The following is an 18,676-nucleotide window of genomic DNA, read 5'->3' as shown; positions in this document are numbered from 1 at the left end:
TAGAAGACAGTCCACAATCAGGATTCTTTCGTGTCCCCCAGGCAGTGCAGATATTAGAGCATGAAATGCAGACCCACATTGACCTGTAAACTCTGCAGTCAAACTGACTTAGTTTGCTATCCAGAAAGAAGTCATTTATAGAGTGTGTGGTTTTCCTCATTTGTTGTTATTGATTGTCTCCATGCTTTGCCCAAGCTGTGGATGGGCCATTGGCTGAGAAGTGGCTTTTAACCTTTCATAAGTCCTGTTTTGTTGCTCTGATTTCCTTCTCCAGTTGGTACTTTGCCATTTTAAAGAGATTTTCATCTTGCTTTCCTTGCCAGAGCTCTGCTATAAACCATGCCTCGCCTGCATCTAACCTTGACCTTTGTGGGAATCCGCCTACCTAATGTGTAAATGTATTCACCTGGGTTGCTAGTTGCATTCTTAAAAATACTGCAGTCTCTGCAGCCAAAACAGCACGGTAGGTTCCATATGGCTTCACTGGTCCATCTTTTCCTTGTCACAACAGGCTTTGCAGAGTTTAATTTTCACCTGCATATTTCTGGGGTTACTGACTCTATTTTGCTTTGTCGAACTTTTTTCAGAATGATAAAATGGAAGCCTGGCTTCGTCCATTCAGCCTTGATTATCTGCACACAGGGAAATTAGGAGGTGAATGCTGAAGAGGAATAGAAGGGCTAACAGTCAAAGAAAAAAAGGGTTGAGGTCAGGGGAAGACTGTGCCATAATTACATTTATTAATGTAATAAATGATTCCACCCCCTCTTTATTTCCCCTAAAAGAGCTTTTGAGCCAAAGGCCAAGCAGTAGTGTTATGGTGCCCAGAATTGGCACTGGTCCAGGTTTCTGTGAAGCATAAGGTAAATGAGGGTAAAATGCTTATTTTTGGTTTAATCATAAGATTTCATTTGGCCAAAGACCACAGTCACAAAAAATCCAGTGGTGTGTATTGTCTGCTTCCAAAAGCATAAAAGGGATAAAACTGCAGTGCTTTTAATTAGAATATGCAGCCTGTTTGTGGATGAAACATTAGGGTATAGATTGATGTCTCCAAATTGCCCAGATTGTGTGTGTGTGTGAGTGTGTGTGTGTCTGTTTGTAGGCATATGCTCTGCAAAATACTCATCCATCCATCTCATCCAGGATGCCCCATCCCTTGTGTCCTGGGCATCCTGAGATAAGCTCCCAGATCACCGCAGGTCTATGCAGTTTATTGATCGAGTTGTGTTTTCCTTGCATCCATTGCTTTATCTTTTTTAGATGTGCAATTCTGTATTGCATCCACTTGCCAGGCCTCAGTTAGCCTAAGTGCATGTTTTTGGACTGCAGCAAGCAACCAGCATATCTCAAGGAAACCCAACAATAGGGGGGAATCATGCCAAGTCCACACACACATGCGCACACACACAGGTTTGTAATTATATATTTGTGGGGACTCCCCATATATTTCTATGGGGAAAACTCACATCACAACACGATGACCTTAACCCCTACCCAACCCTAACCATCACCATAAGTAACCATACAAAATACAAAACTTTTGGCATTTTTAGTTTTTTGATTGCATTTACAGATGTTTGTGGGGACCTGAAAAATTGTCACCACAACATCATACTAACAGGATTTAATTACATTGTGGGGAACATTTGGTCCCCACAATGTAATATAAATATAATCCACATACATGCATACACACGCACATGCACGTGATTTGAACCCCCAAACTTGGCGGTGTGAGGCACCAATGCTACCCACAGTATCACCCATTATTTTTCATTCTGTTTAATAGAAAATTCTACAGATTTTACAGATCCTGTTGGTTCTGAGACCCCTTCTAAAGCTGTTTATCTGTAAGACTGGGGAGGCATGAGCATCCCTGGGTGGGCAGACGCCAGACAAGGACAATGACTCATTTCACCGGTGGCTGATTACCAGTTATATAAGATTGCGTTCATGTTCTGTTGTAGCCCAACACGACCTCTTTTCAATTTATCCTTGTAGTAAGAAGTGTTAAAGAATTATTTATGAATGTGCAATTATATGCTGCTTATCAATGCATGGCATATTACCTGTATATTAATTCAACCAGATAATTTGTGTCAAGATTTGTAAACTACCATTACAGTTAAAAGAACCTGGATTTCACTTAAGCACTGAGTTCATACTGTGTGCTGATTGGTCAGTCTCCTATAATCATGCATGTGCAACTAATATTATTATGAAACAGCTGGATGAGTCTTTCAAGGAAATAATCCAGACAAAGCACCAGCAGAAGGACACAAAGTGTCCCTCCTGACATGGGGTTTCTCCAGACGGTGCACGTTTTTGCTCCCTCCCATACTGCAGATTTTTGCCTCTCCCTACCGGGAACTAGGAGGGGGGAAAAATGTTTAATTCTGTTCAATTAAATTTATTTATATATAGCGCCTTTCACAAGAGAATCTGTGGATCCTCAACAATCAGATTGGGAAACAGATAGAAAGTTAATTTCAGTATTTAAATACAGCATAGTAAAGATGGAGATGAAGCACAAACCTCTTCAAACTTGACCGCTATCATGGAGAAGGCCTTGAAGATGGCATCTGTGGGACCCGTGATGGTGACAATGCGCTCTGGACATGAACCCTCTGAGATATTGATCCGTGCTCCACTCTGATGGCCAGGCAGGGGACAGATGGAGAGCAGACAGCAGGAAACATGAGGCGAGGACGAGAAGAGATACGAGAAACATACGAGGACAAGTAGGAGGACAAAAAGGAACAGGAATAGAGAGGGATACTCAGTCAAATCCAGACAACTGTACAGAGCAAGGTGCTGTATTCTGACAGTATACTTTTATAGAATAATTATATTAGGTTCAAATAGATAGCATTGTAGCCTCATGCCTCCACTGTAGTGGATTTGGGTTCTGATCCCAGTTCTGTGTTGATGTTTTGATGTTCTCCTCCTGTTTGTGTGAGTTTCTTAACGGTACTCTACTTTCCTCTCATCATCCAATGGCATGCAGTTAGGTGCTTTAAGCATGTCTACACTGTGTGTGTGTGTGTGTGTGTGTGTGTGTGTGTGTGTGTGTGTGTGTGTGTGTGTGTGTGTGTGTGTGTGTGTGTGTGTGTGTGTGTGTGTGTGTGTTTGTGTGTGTGTGCCCGGCAAGAACTGGTAATATTTGCAGGATGCACCCAGTCTTGTGCCCTGTGTTTTCTGGCTCTTAATTTTATGATAATGTAATAATCACTTATTAGTAATTCAATAAAATTGATAGCTTTACCTCCTCCCTCATCTTTTTTACCGATTCTCCTTTCTGTAAGTAAAGAATATAGAGAAAAGTTGAACATATCATCTTTCCGAAACAAACTGATGTAATCTAAAGCACTTAGAAATGGCACACTCGTACCTTTCCAATTATGCTTCCAACTTCCTGTAGAGTTAGAAAAAAGTAGAACGAACATTAAGCATCAACAAGACAGATAGCATAAGAAATGGCAGGAGAGAAATCAGGAGGGAAAATAGCAGGAGAAATATGGGAGACAGTATGAGGAACATAATGGAAAGCAGACCTTTCCATGCATCAGCAGCCGTATGGTCAGCATGACGTTCAAACCTCCATCTAAAATCTTCCCATCCTTGGTGCTGAGGTTCATGTTCACATTCATAGTCATGTTCATGTTCACACCAGACGTGGCTCTGCAGGCCAACCACCTGGTTTCACACAGATGCACCCTGCAAGCATGATGACAAGAACCATGTTCTCATGAAGTTGTCATACACACTGTGCACAAGATCATAGACAGCAGTACAGTACAGAGTCTCAGACATTTATCTAGGTTGGGAGCCAATGAGCACCAGGCAGAGGATAATCTATGATGGGGCGCCAACCCATCACAGGGCATAGACACACTGTGCATGCCTACAATCTGGCATCTCCAATTCACCTTAGCATGTTTTTGGGCCGTGGCAGAAAAACCAGGGAAACCTGACAATTACGTGGGAAAAACAGGCAAATGTCATAGAAGTAAAGCCAGGGTATAAACTCAAACCATGGGCCCAGAGGTATGAGGCAACAATGCGAGCCACCACACTATCGTGCCACCATCAGTCCTCACACAATGACCATATTTAATCTGACGAAGAGAAACTCTACACCAAAGTTTCTTCTAGTGAGTAGGACCTATGGATTATGATTGAGATGTTAAAAACAAACCTGTGGCATCTGCCATGTTTGGAATTGGCTGGGAGGTGGATCACACTGCCTCCACGGGATTAGCAATTATCCCACACTGTTGTTAATTACCCTAAAGGCCTTTTGATGACCCAGCACTACTGGTAATCACAGTGATCACAGTTATGTTAGTACAGTTATTACTGGTAAGTTAGTACAGTTACTACCCAGCACTCTATATAGTCTACAACTGCTTATACTTTTCTGTAAACCGAAACGGCCATACACAGTGGTTAGGGCTGAGTAAAATATTCTGATTGTAATTATAAATGTTCAGGTTCTCATGCAATGATTTAGTATTTGGATTCTGGTCATGTGCTTAAAGTCTTCTGGTTCTGAGATCCATTAAAATCTCCATGATTCACTTATTCTAATTAGGGTTTGCAGTGGGGCCTGAAGCCATAGTTGTGTATACTAAAAGGTATTTATCATACTTTTCCCATACATAAAAAATAGCAAAAAGAATTTGAAAATTTAATTTTTTTATGTATAGCTTTCCAGACTAAGGCCATTTATTTGGATTTCAGTAAACAAAATTCAAATGCATTCTGATATACTATAACAAGAAAATCATTTAGGCCTTAGATCAAACCAGACCTTCGGCTCATATAGTCATGGCTATACATCAGAAGGAAACAACCAAATAAATTGTTATAAGACATGTTTGAAAGTTTGAGTAGTTCAGCTCAGTGTTATACGGACAGCTCTGCTATTGCGTATGTGTATTTCCAAACCATGAATTGGCTCATACGCATCTCCTAAATAGGAAAAAGCAGTGGAGTAACGTGCCTGAACATACAGGTCGAAGGAGGAATACACTTAATACTCAGCTAGCTCAGTTAACCCATGTGCTTTGATTTGGAAGTGTGAATTTTTAGGAGCGCAATAAAAAAATCGATATGATTCAGAAAACGTTTAGTCAGATCATGCACATAGATGTGTATGAGTAGTGGCAGTTCCACACCATTTCAACTGGCGGGGGGTGGTTTAGATGCATTTGACCATAATGCCCTCTGAGTATAGATTGCCAGCATTAAGAAGCCATAGACCAGTTTGAAAACCGATTAATTTATTTAGCCAATGCTTTGCAGGTACATTTTAAAGTTCTTCCAAATATGTCACTCGCTCTGGTTTCTTGTTTAGACTGTCCTGCTCCCAGAAGCTTGATTTTTATTTATTTATTTATTTATTTATTTATTTATTTGTTTGTTTGTTTGTTTGTTTATTTATTTATTTGTTTATTTTTTATTTATCTTTTTACTGTTGTTAACTTTTTGCTTTTCACCCACTGAAGTGTCTCGACCACCCGACACACCGCCTTAAGTGTCCGGCAAGAGAATATGTTTATGTTGGTATCCCGCCTGTTCCCAGCCCACAAATATAAATGTAAATAATAATGATAGTAATAATAATACATTTATTTCAGACCCAACGAGGTGGGGGAGGGGGTAAACATGTTGTCATGGGGACACTACCCTTCCACCACTGCACCATATATAAAACTCAATTTTATATAAATCTGTGACTGCAATCAAAAATTCAAGGTAATTCAAGGTCTACTTGATGGGGCGCAAAAACTCCAGTTACTGCTGAAGTACAAATTATGAACAAATATAGTTACTACTTGAGATAAAATATGCATTCATTAATGATGAACAAACATGGATCAGTTATGTTATTCATGACTTCTTCCTTCAGTAGTTCCTTCAGTAGTTCACAAAGGCTTACAAAATTGGATATGGTAACTTATGCAGTAACTGCTTGATAAAACATGCATATGTATTAATTAATCATGAATTAACACGAGATCAATGTGTTACTAAGACTTATTTTGTGGTTAATTAATACATACATGATAGTATAATGCTATATTATTTGTGCCCCATCATGTAAAGTGATGCCAAACTTACAAATACCAAAGTCTTATGTTTTCTTTGGTTACCTATGGTTAATGTTAGGGCAGGGTAGAAGTTAAGGTCGTCATTGTTGGGATTAGCGTTTCCCCCATAGAAATGCATGAAGAGTCCCCACAATGATATGAATATGCGAGCGAGCGTGTGTGCATGCGTGCGTGTGTGTGTGTGTGTGATGTTATAGCAGACATGCCCGTACTCATGGATTAATCGCCATGTAGCTTGGTTACAAGATGTGTATGAAGGGCAGTGCGGTACAGACATGGTGGCTAACATTTCTCTGGACCCTTTAGTACAAAGTTGCCTTTGTATGCATCTGCAATCTGTCTGCTGGGAGCAGAGAGACTTGCCCTGGCCTTGGCTGCTGGGGCTTTATTAGAGACAGTCACACAGTCATCACTTGATCCTGAGCCCAGCAGAAAACAAACAGCTCCTCTTTGTGTCTCATCTAATTATGGACTGTCATGCAAGCTCCATTTAGCTGGGACAAATGCTTGGACCCACTGTGGAGTGTAAGCAAGTAAGCATGTGAAGATCATGTCACTGTCCCAAACCCTTGTACTAAGAGGCCGAGAGCTGAATCAGGTCTATACTCTGGACACACTGTGTTCTGCCACTGCTCCATCCTTCGTAGCAGCTCTATGACAGAAAAACACTGCGCTCTTGCTCTTTTAGAAAACTGGAACAGGCAAACAAACAGGAGGCTGCTGTGGAGTCTTGCTATTTGAATTTCAGGGTGAATTTCAAATGGTGATGAAAGGCATTCATTAATTCAGAGCCCACTGCTAATCAGAGTGCTAATTACATGTTAGACGCACTTTTAAAAAGCTGTTTCCAGAAATACCCAGTAAAGCAGGCTGTTGTTAAAACTCATGGAGGAAAGTCAGCCGCATAAATCCTGACTGGAAGGAGGGATCCTCGAATGCAGAACGCCTGAACCATCAGGTCTTCAGAGCATATGTCCCACTGTGATAGCTTATACAGCAGCTACCTGTAAAGGTTAATGGAGGGCATCCTTTCAGCAGTCCTCCGATTATGTAAATAATTAATAAACCAATCAGATTTCACCTCTAATCTATTATTATTTAAGGCTTAGTCTTTTAAAATACATTCTCTATTCCCTACTTTTTTTGCTAATTAAGCCAACCAGTTAAAACCATTATTTGTGTTCACCATTGTAGCAATACACTTAAGACGTCCTTTTTAATGGAGGAAACTGGCTGTACCTAGGAAAACTTAAGGTGGAAACACTGCAGTGGACGTATCGGAGCTCTGACCTGAAATTCAGAAAACATCTCAGCCATGAGGCAGAATATGAAATTAGGGCAGGTAAATCATGTTTCTCCCTAACAACATAGCTTTCTGGAGATTAGTACAGCAAATGTCAACAACAACATGGTATAACCGTCACATGATTAAATAATGTGTAAAACATGTTCATTTGTATTGAACATTTTTCATTCGTTTTAATGAAAAAAAAAATAATCCAACTGTACTGTTCTAACACAGGAGAATATGCTTTTAAAAGACGTTAAACATGAAAAATTAATCATAATCATTAACAGTCACTGCAATAAATCTGCAGAGGGGGACCCCCCCCCCCCATACTTGCAAAATCAACTGAGGAGGACCTCCCCCCCCCATCCTCCCATATCGCCAAAATCTAACATTTAGTTATACACCATTAGATTTGTTGTGAAGTATAGCACTGTTGCCTCACAATACAAGGGATGTGGAATTGACCCCAGCCTCTGTCGTGTGTGTGTATGTGTGTGTAGGTGTTTGTGCGTTGTGTAGGTGTGTGTGTAGGTGTATATGTGTATGTGTGTGTAGGTGTTTGTGTGAGTGAGTAGGTGTTCGTGTGTGTAGGTGTTTGTGCGTTGTATAGGTGTGTGTGTGTGTGTGTGTGTGTGTGTGTGTGTGTGTGTGTGTGTGTGTGTGTGTGTGTGTGTGTGTGCATCTGGCATCTGCATGATCTCCCACATCCTACAGTCCAAAGACATGCAGTTTGACTAATCAGTCTGTAAATTGCCTGAAGTGAATGACTGTGTGTGTATGACAGAGAGTGATGTGATGGGCCCATATTATCCTGGATGTTTCTTTGCCCTCTGCAGCTTGGGATTAGCCCTCAGGCCCCAACCCTGGCTCTGTGTAGGATAAGTGGTTAGTAGATAGATGGTTTATTATCTAAGTAAGTAGAATAGACTGAAGTGTTTATTTTTAAATTTACTTCAACACTGGGAGTAAATTGCAGTGGACCTAATCCTTCCTGGAGTGTTTTTTTCATGTTGGATTACAGTGTCTGGCCCATGACTCTCTCATACATAATTCTGCCCACCGGGTCCCTATTCCCTGTGCCTACTCAAAGGCAAATAAATCTGAAGGCCTGTCAGTGTATTACGCCCTCAAGCCCTCCTTTGCAGTTCTGCTCCATTCCGAACTCCCTGCTTCACGCGTTTCTGTTCCCTAGTGGCCCAGACTTCCACTCTATAAGCAAATGATAAATGTATCATAGAATGTATGGACTTCACCTGTTCTACTTGTGTCTGAGGGAGTTTCCTCTAATGTGATACACTGCGATTCAGCTCTGAATGAACCCTGTTTAGATCCAAAGGGTTTTTTTGTACCATTTTGAAAGCACTGCAAAAGCTATCCAAGCCTATAGGTAACTGAGCTTGATCATCACATCTTAGAATGAAAAATATTACATTAATAGGCAGCAGTTTTGACAGGAGTATACATTTATGACAGCATTAATGATTTTGGCCAATTTTATAAATAATAAATAAATAATAAACTTGGCCAATTGCAGCCGTACTGGGAATCCATGCCCCGTATCGTAGACTCCTGAGCTGCATTTCTGATTTGAATTGTGTTTTTGTTACTTCTCTTATGTCTGAGGAAATGACATATCTCGTTAAAAGCCCATCTGGTATAGTAGCGTATCAGTATGGCAGCTCTTAGGTGATCAGTGTGCTTCCACCCGTCTGACCCCTCAAGATGTGCTCTCTGATTGGTTAGTGACCTCCATCTTTGTTGCTAGCTTATTCCCTAATCCTGAAGAGCATTACCTACCATCTGTGCACAAATCAGAGGAGTTCAGTGCTATGGACACTAATAAAACACCTGTGTTAGCGTGGTCCTGTCACATAATATGGTTAAAGGTAATAATGTAAGTCTACCAATGGCTGGAAGTGAATCATTACACAGTATCTGTATCAGTGTGTCCTGTTACAAAGTACAGTACAAACTTTTACACAGCTAACTATGATTTTGTATTCAGTCCACTTTTAAATTGAAAATGATCTCAATAACTGCGAAAATAAGTGTTACACCCCACATATACATATTAATGTAAAAAGATGCTTCTCAGTGTAATGGTAACAGCCTGATTTTTCAGGAAGCTTTTGGGAAACTCCGTCGCTTGTGCTTCTGCAGACTGGCAGAGCTGTAGCTGCAGTGTGGATGGAGGCCACAGCTGTGCACATGTTCACTTAAAGGGTCACCATTTACTGCAGGTAATGATACACGTGGACTTGGAAGGAGGAACGTTTAATCCATGCCAATAAAAACATACAACTAATTACATTTAGTATGGTTTGTAGTGCTGTTAAGGCTCAGCGAAATTATAGAACTTGAAATTAAATTGGCGTATCGTTCAATTATGATAGCCTAAGAACATGAAAACAAAATCTATGGAGTGTATGAATGTGTAAAAGTGTAAAAAGACTAAGCCAATGTGATAAAAGACTAAGCCAGTGTGATAAAAGACTAAGCCTATATGATAAAAGACTAAGCCTATGTAGACAATATCCCTCAGGGGTACTAGGTTGCCCATTATTGGAGTTCAGGCAGATGGATGTCAGCACATTTATTTACCCCAGATTCTAGTGTTTTACATAATATAGGGTTACATAGCTGTTTCCTTTTTTCAGTAGTAACCAACACTATGGTTGTCATCTTGATTGTCGCAAAGACATTAAAATCATATGGATCACGGTGATGCAGATTGCGATGGTGCAGAGCTGCAAATGGAACCATCCAGCTACCCATCTCCAATTGCATTTTCAGTGCGGCTTGGAGCTTTTCACGAGGTAAAAGGAAGGGTGTACTTCACACACACACACGCACGCGCACACACACACACACACACACTCACAAATGGCTATTTACTGTACATTTATTGTTCTTACCACAATTACAACTACCAATGACTCTCCATTGTGATACATGCTACACATAGTAGGGAAATCGGTCATTCTTCATTTACAGTAGATATGATTTAAGGCTATTTTAATCAGTTTTCAGACTTAAAAATATAAAAATCAACCTATTGAGGCATGCAAATGGCTCCCGTGGTGTACTAGCTATCTCCAGTTACACTCCTTCGTAATATCACTTTTAATTATATCCTTTAAATTGTCTCCTTTTAATTTAATGATAATTTTCTAATTTCATTTACATATAGTTACATGTACTAAATCATCAGCATGTTCCCCGCGTGTAGTTGTGTGTTACAAGCTCCTTGTCCACTGCATCACTGAAGGAACAAACAGTGTCAAATGGGACTCACTTCCTGTGCTGCTTCATTAAATAAATGCAGAGAACAGTCACAGCAGTGCTAAATCCGGAGGATTTGCCTGCTTAGTGTTAAACCCCTGACCTATTTACTGCACCCCTCCCCCCAGCACACATATCATTAACCCCAGAGCTGCATGGGAGCTCCAGCAGAAATAGTGAAAGACACATTGCGCTTTTAAATAGAACTTTCATCTGACAAGTTCTTGCAGTGACATAAGCATACCTGAGATTGATAAGATTCCTTCACTGCTGTGAATCAACATCAAACAATGGAATAATTCAAAGAATATCACAATACCATAAATAGTAACTACGGACTCTTATACAACTCATTGTCATTGTTCAATTTCCTTTGGGAAGTAACAAGAAAAGCAAAAAGTACAAGAAAAAGCTTTTTGTTTGTTAGCAGATTTTATTCTTCAGTATACAAGAGACCGCTCTGGAAAAGTGAGCAGAAGCCAGAAGAACGTTCCTGATTAGTGCCTCTTTCTCACATAACCACTGGTATTCTAGTTTGTCACCATAAGGAGGATGGGCAGCGTGTGCCAGGTGTCCACACCACTCCATCACAAGATGACAAATACTGGCCCTCTGTGAAAGTTTTCAAGATCAAGGCTTCGCCTCCAACAAGCATAATAGCTACAGCAGCAGCAGTAATAATAGTAATAATGATATTTTTTATAGCGTTTGCTTTTTTCTTTTAAAAACATGGTTTTTTTGGGTAGTATCTTCTCATCACTGCCCAGTACGGACAGAGTAAGAAGATGATGCACTTAACATTTTCATCCCTGATGCATGAAGTAAGAAAGTGGCACTGACCTTGTGTGTGAGTGTGTTCCGGATCAACCCAAGTCGTACTCCCAGTGTGAGCAAGCAGAGTAAGGCGATGCAGAGCAAGAGGCCAGCACAGTACCGTCCCCCTGTGTGGTGGCTAGATCCTCAGTGCACACAGATGGCCCAGTGCCCTAAGCCCAGAGGGAACAAGCGGGCTGCCTGCTCCCTCCCTCCCTTTCTTTACCACTGGTAGATAAGCCTGAGTCAGCCTGGGACTCAGCCTCTCCACCCAGCCACCTCCATTAGTCACACATGAGTGCAGTTCCTCAAAACTGCTGGAGGGACTAAGGGCAATAACTCAGTACTGCCCCACAGGTTGGGGATGGTACTGCACGGCAGGGGTGATAGTCACGCATTTTACTCACACACATACAGTTAAATGCCCATAATATTGCACTCACACACACACACAGCTTAACAGTCACAATCACACAGTATTATGGAGAAACACACACACACATACACACACAGCTTCCGAACCACACTGTGTGACAGATACACACATAATAGCTGAAGATTCAGCGCAGATGCCTCCACTTCCGGAAGCGCTGACATGCAGCACATAGAGCCCATAATTAGGTGCCCATCTCACCCCTGAGCTGTAATTAATAGGCCGCTTCTACTCCACTGTTTCATTTGCTTTGGCTGTTAATTGCTCAGCTGAGTTTGTCCGCCTCCACAGTGGTGGAAAGAGGAGTGGAAATCACACCAACCCACCCACCTTAAGTCGCATGGCTGTGCTCTTCAGGTTAAGCCAGGTACACCTGCATGAACTTGGAAACACTTACGAGTTTAGTTGTTCTAGGGGCCATACACATAGATTTGTTTTCTGATGAGTATTGTATGAGCATGACAGTTCACTAAATTCAAAACAAATAAAATGGAGTGGAAACTGTAACCCTCTACTGAACCTGGACACAAACCCAGAAGACACATGGACCTAGGTATTAGATACCCAAGATGGGATGTCAGTCCATCGCAAGGAATGCAGTCACATGCAGTGGGAAATACAGAGACACCGATTCACACAACTGCCTGTTTTTTAAGAGGAAACCTATTCAAACAAGGAAAAGAGCTTGATGGGCCGCATGGCCTCCTCTCATCTGTACAAGAAGCTGGACAGATGGATAATTGCTAGGAAATATTGGTCACATATATCACTTTAAATTAAAACCTGGGTTGGAGAAGTTTCCTTTCATGAACTAGTTACTCACATAGTTGCAGACTAATTCTTAAACTGGGTATGAAGTAAATAAATGTACAAATCTTTAATCCTCAGACCACGAATAAAGACCACAGTGTGTTGGAAATGCAGTTCCCAGATCGGGGGAGGGGGGGGCAATCTTATCTAGAAATGTCCATTGTGTATGCAGGTTTAGATTATTAATTACAGCTGAAGAGTCTTCTCACCTGGGTTTGAGCAGCTGACATAAAAGTTACCCCATAAATCTGCACACACGCCGGCCCATTGCAGATAGAAGCGGACATCCCTACCCTAGATCGTCTGATTTGTGGTTTTGTTGTCATCACTTTGGTCTTAGCCCCACATTTGATGCACATAGTTATTTTTTAAAAAGCATACCACTGTCAGCTGAGAAGTATGTTCAGTTGTCAGTCAGTATACTATCAGTTTAAGTGCATAAAATAACACTCAGCCGTCCCCAGGTTTCTGCATGTGCTGTAAGCCTTGGAGAATACTGTAAATGTGTGACATGGGGACAGGAGGGAGGAAGCAACACCCAACTGTAGGGAATGAGTCTGATGACACAGAGAAGTATCACTAACACCATAGCAAAGTGCAGTGTTTCCCAATCCAGTGCTTGGGGACCCACAGACAGTGCACATTTTTGCTCCCTCAGGTTACCTCCACTACAATTATGATTTTCAGATAACGCATGTAGCGCTCATGCAAAAGTACTGATGTTCTTAAACATACACTAGATAATCTTGAAAAGAAACAATTATTAAACTTGCAAAGGATTCAGGATTCTTTATCTGTCACATGCATAGTCATGCACGCACAGGACTTGCTTAGTTTTATTTCCTTTGAGAAAGTAAAAATGTTTCAGCAAAACCTACTGATGATCTGCTTTCGGGAAATCTTATCAGGTGGACCACACCCCCGCTGAATTTTATTGCCAACATTTTAAAATACTATAAGTGTACTTCAAAATGACATTGCTTTTGAAAATACCATATATCACAGTATACTGTTTGGACAGTTTCATGGTATGAAAAATTTGATACCAGTCAAGCCTAATCTCAACCCAGCTGACTACTGTGTTCCTAGCGATGTACTGAATTGCATGTGTATAACATGTAATGTGAATATTGATATCGCACATCATCCAGCCCTAAGTGCGAGTAATAAAACTCGGGCTGTTGGGACGCAATAGCTGAACATGTGGCAGGGGTCTTGCTAGAGGGAACGCAGGTGTATTATGCCATAGGTAACTGATCACACAGGAAAGGAGATTGTAATCTGACCTTGCAATAACCCAATGACATTTAGACCTTAAAACAATAGAAAATACTGTTTATTAGATACAAGGTGTGGTGGCTCGGTAGGTGGTACCATGTCCTCCTGCTCCTAGGATCATCATTTATTCCTGCCCTCAGCTGTGTGGTTGAGTGTTGGGGTGTTCTCTTGGTGCACTGGTCTTAGGGTAATTGGTGTCTGTAACTTGACCGTGTGTGAATGTGTGTCCTTTGGTGAATATACTGTCCATAGTGTCTCCTGGATCTAACTAATGTCACACAGTCTGCACACTCATTTATGTAGCAATTTAAATACCTTGCAAATAGTCCGTAGGGTGTGCAAACTACCTCGGCGCAACCCCAGCCATCTGCAAATGATTTAAGTACAAGCATCACAGTCTGTGTGTATGTACCACACAGGTTCAGTGGTACTTATGCATATGTACCATATGGTTCATAAACCACATTTCTTAAAGTTTCTTAAAGTAGGACATATGGAAGTATACCACTGTCTTATAGCACCACCTGTTGCATATAACTTAGAATTACATGACAAATTATGTCCTCACATCAGGCTCAAAGCCAGAAATAAATTTCCTGGTGGGTCGGGCAACTTTACCGATAAGTCCCCCTTGGTAGATGCTACCGGGCAGAGGATGCCAGAACAAATTTCAAGGGGAACTCGACTCGAAAGTTTACTACCAAGCTACCTGCATTATCAATAAAAAAATGAAGGATTGGAACCCATTATGATACTACTTGGTGACATGCCAGCCTTAATTAGTGCTCGTTGGGTGTGATCCGCATGTATTAATAGTCCATTAGTCATTCAAGCCAGCACCAGGAACACGTCCCTTTTCTTCTCTTCTCTTCATTACCATTTTCTCTTCCTTTCTCATCTCTAGGCTGTGTCATTGGCTTGAGGTAATAAAGCACCAAAAGCAAGATCAGAGGAATCTTTTTTCTATGTAATTTAATTAAAACATACAGGGATGGAGCTTATCACTATCCCACGTGTCCTGGGCACTGGATCAAATCACCTCATGTGTGTTGGTTACCAATGTAACTAGCAGACTGGTGTAGTTCATAGACTCACTACCCATTGTGGACTGATGACGCAAAGGGGATCACACCTTCCAAAGTCAGCCCTAATCTAAAGCGAAAGTGATGGAATTAATGATCATATTGCGTTACACTGTATGGACAGTCTCACATTCTCACATCAACACTATGCTCTATCTAATGTCTACTCTGTCATTTATTCAAACTGATCTTATGGCTCTATGCCATCCCAAGCCCATAAAATCACTCATAATTCTGTTGAGAAATAATCGCCATAGTAGGATGAAACGGTTATGAGGTAGATATTCAGGTCACTTTATCTTCATCCCAATGTATCACTAGCAACCCCAGGTCTGCCACCTGTAATGTCTTTATCTGACCTCTTAAAAGCTTTTGTATCGGTCAGTGGTTGATAAGACAAGTAGAACTGCCACAGATCCAATGGCCAAGTGGCTTGAAGGTAACTGCTTTTCTGTTATTTCAATCTCTCCCAGCCTTGTCTTCATTAGTATAGTAATTATCATTTACATATTTGACCAAGTAGTGCAGTGTGTGAGTGTAGTTGGGGGCATAGGACATGTCTACTCCAATACATATCCCATAACAAAATCAACTCAATATCAGGCTGAGGATCAGAACTTTTTACACAATCCCTTTCGGTATTTTTATACCCTGTTAGTTTATGCCATTCTGTCATAATGTCATCACCATTCTCGACTGACAAATTAATATCACTGCAGGATTACTTAGTTAATTAAGCATTAGAGCCTGCCAAGGCAAAGAGTAAATATCAGGTAACTCTTTATATTAAGTGCACCTTGACGAAGCATTTTTAATTCACTCAGAACATTCATATCCACCATGTAAGCATACCTTAACATCTTAAAGTATCACATTCACAATATTTTTAATGAACAAGACAGGACTGGTGAAATATATATAATGTTGTACTTTTTGTTATTAATGTATATTAAAGCTTTATATTAAAATTAATTGAAATTGTTAGGAATGCAATGCAAGATCTGCTTAAGGACATGCTTAAGATATATTTACATACTGCTTGTAAATGTTCTATAAATGCATTATGAATGTATTATGAAGGTGCATTGAATGTTCTGCAAATGCATTATAAAGGCATTGTGAAGGTGCAGCTAATGTAAAGCATTACTTAATATCTTCTCTGCCCAGCACCTTCTTCTCGGCTAAAAGCAGGAAAACAGAACATTAGACAATAGATGCTTTTCTGAAAAAAACACAAATTATTTTTCAGGGTGCAGTGACAGGTTTGTAATTAAACAATATTTTTACTGTCAGTGATGAATCATGCACAGTAAAACTTCTGTACTTTTCACAGTGAAATAGTCTCAGGTTTTATGTGTCTGCACCTGTCATTCATCTTGACTGACAACTGCCTTCCAGCCTTGGTGTTTCCGATTTATTATCCATGCGAATCAACTGAACACTCAGCTCATCTTTACAAATTAAGTTTGATGACAAGCATAAAATGAGAGCAGTGAATGATGTGTGGCTTATAAGACCTAAGCGCAGAGTGAACCTGGAGCTCAGTAGAGGTCTCTGCCGTTATTGCCTTCTGTTTGACGTACTTGTGAGTTTGATTTAATTGTAAGCTTTGGCAGCATTACCGCTCAGCAAGAGACAGGCAATATTAAACAGGCAGCATTGCAATACCATTTATCATAATATATTTCTGAAAACCTGTTTACAGAAGCGAAGTATTGCAGGCTATGGTTAGCCACCTGTCATGTTTATGCTGACTACTTCTGAGGAACAAAGTAAAATGCAGGTGGGAAAGAAGCAGCTAGAAAGATTTCAGGCCCAATCAACACAGATGTTTTGAAAACTTCAGTCAACATGAGATTATAATAAATGTGTAGTGCGAAGAAATGGTTAAGAGCATCTCCGGTGAAGAGTATCACTAGGTATGTCTCACTGCCATGACACTTTTCAGTGAGTTTATAATTGACTGACTGACTGACTGACTCTCTCTATCTCACTTTATTTTATTTGTAGTCTCGAATAATGCAATATATATTACTGGCATATACAAAACTACTTTTAAAATTATACTTTTACAATCAAAACCAGAGACAATGAGGAGGAGGGTCAAGGACTGAGATAATGATTCAGCTGACACTTCTTGCTGATTTACTTTTCACCTGCTAGCAGCAATCGGTGACATATGATGGAAAAAGGGTGGTGGAATTTGAGAGCAGAAAAGCAAATTTCTGTTTGAGTGACTCAGTAAAAATAGGTAGTGGATACTCACATTTTTAAATGAACCCTAAATCTATTCCAGAAGTTCCAAGTCCAACTTGACTGTCTAAATCACTTCCAGAATAACTTATTTGAGGGACTTCGCTGTTAGCAATTTAAGTGATGTAAACACTGTACCATTTAACAGACAGTAGATATCAATTCAGAACTCCACTCTAGCTGAACTTTCAATTATTCCATAAGTCTTGGATAATGAAGACACTGAAGGGGAACTTTTGAAACACTTGAATCTTTGGAGGGTCTCATACCCCTGTATCTCTGTCTTACTATGTACCTCTGTACCACATTCCCACTTCCTGTGCCTATGAGTCTATGTACTACATCACATTCTCTTTTGTGCCTGTGTACTACATCACATCCCATTTGCTTGTACATACACTATATTGCCAAATGTATTGGGACACCCCTCCAAATCATTGAATTCAGGTGTTCCAATCACTTCCATAGCCACAGGTGTATAAAATCAAGCACCTAGACTTGCGGATTGCTTCAACAAAAATTTGTGAAAGAATGGGTCACTCTCAGGAGCTCAGTTAATTCAAGCATGGTACAAAGTTAGTTACTAAATATTCCACAGTCAACTGTTAGTGGTATTATAATCAAGTGGAAGGAATTGGGACCAACAGCAACTAGATACTAGAAATGTAGTATCACAAAGCGGGGACAACACATGCTGAGGCGCACAGTTGGTTGGGTTTGGCCCCTTAGCTCCAGTGAAATGAACTGTTAATGCTGCAGCATTCAAAGGCATTTAGGACAATTTCATGCTCCCAACTTTGTGGGAGCAGTTTGGGGATGGCCCCTTCCTGTTCCAGCATGGCTGCACACCAGTGCACAAAGCGACATCCATAAGACATCCATGCATGAACAAGTGTGATGTGGAGGAACTCGACTGCCCTGCACAGACCCCTGACCTCAACCCGATAGAACACCTTTGGAATGAATTAGAGCGGAGACTGCGAGCCAGGCCTTCTCGTCCAACATCAGTGCCTGACCTCAGAAATGCTCTCCTGGAAGAATGGTCAAAAATTCCAATAAACACACTCCTAAACCTTATGAACAGCCTTCCCAGAAGAGTTGAAGCTGTTATTTCTGCAAAGGGTGGGCCAACTCCATATTAAAGCCTATGTATTAAGAATGGGATGTCATTAAAGTTCATGTGTGTGTAAAAGCAGGTGTCTCAACACATTTGACAATATAGTGTAAGTAGAGCAAATAGATAAATAACGTGTATTTGTTTACAATGACTTTAACACAATCATTTTGAATGTGTTTGTCAGTCTGGGTTTGTACT

At 40.6% G+C, this 18,676-nt stretch overlaps 1 protein-coding gene across 15 annotated transcripts in view; it reads right to left on the bottom strand.

Annotated features, from left to right (window-relative positions):
- The window catches only part of LOC125749067 (poly(rC)-binding protein 3-like), a 61,587-nt gene that overhangs the window by 14,265 nt on the left and 28,646 nt on the right, over positions 1–18,676 (bottom strand). For 14 of the 15 annotated variants that reach the window (XR_007399768.1, XR_007399769.1, XR_007399770.1 and 11 more), the window contains 4 exons: positions 3,558–3,720; positions 3,395–3,418; positions 3,269–3,301; positions 2,539–2,655 (listed from right to left, as the gene is read on the bottom strand). Coding sequence is in view for 9 of the 15 variants with exons in the window: in XM_049025934.1 (XP_048881891.1) it covers positions 2,539–2,655; positions 3,269–3,301; positions 3,395–3,418; positions 3,558–3,665 (282 nt within the window). In the remaining 6 variants the exon portion in view is untranslated. Of the gene's footprint in view, positions 1–2,538; positions 2,656–3,268; positions 3,302–3,394; positions 3,419–3,557; positions 3,721–11,532; positions 11,753–18,676 lie in introns of those variants that run through there. The other variant, XM_049025935.1, reaches the window with a different exon arrangement.

Source organism: Brienomyrus brachyistius, chromosome 9, assembly GCF_023856365.1.
Source record: "Brienomyrus brachyistius isolate T26 chromosome 9, BBRACH_0.4, whole genome shotgun sequence".
Taxonomy (NCBI): Eukaryota; Metazoa; Chordata; class Actinopteri; order Osteoglossiformes; family Mormyridae; genus Brienomyrus; species Brienomyrus brachyistius.
Note: the sequence above shows the minus strand (reverse complement) of the source record. Positions and strands in the feature narration are given on the sequence as shown.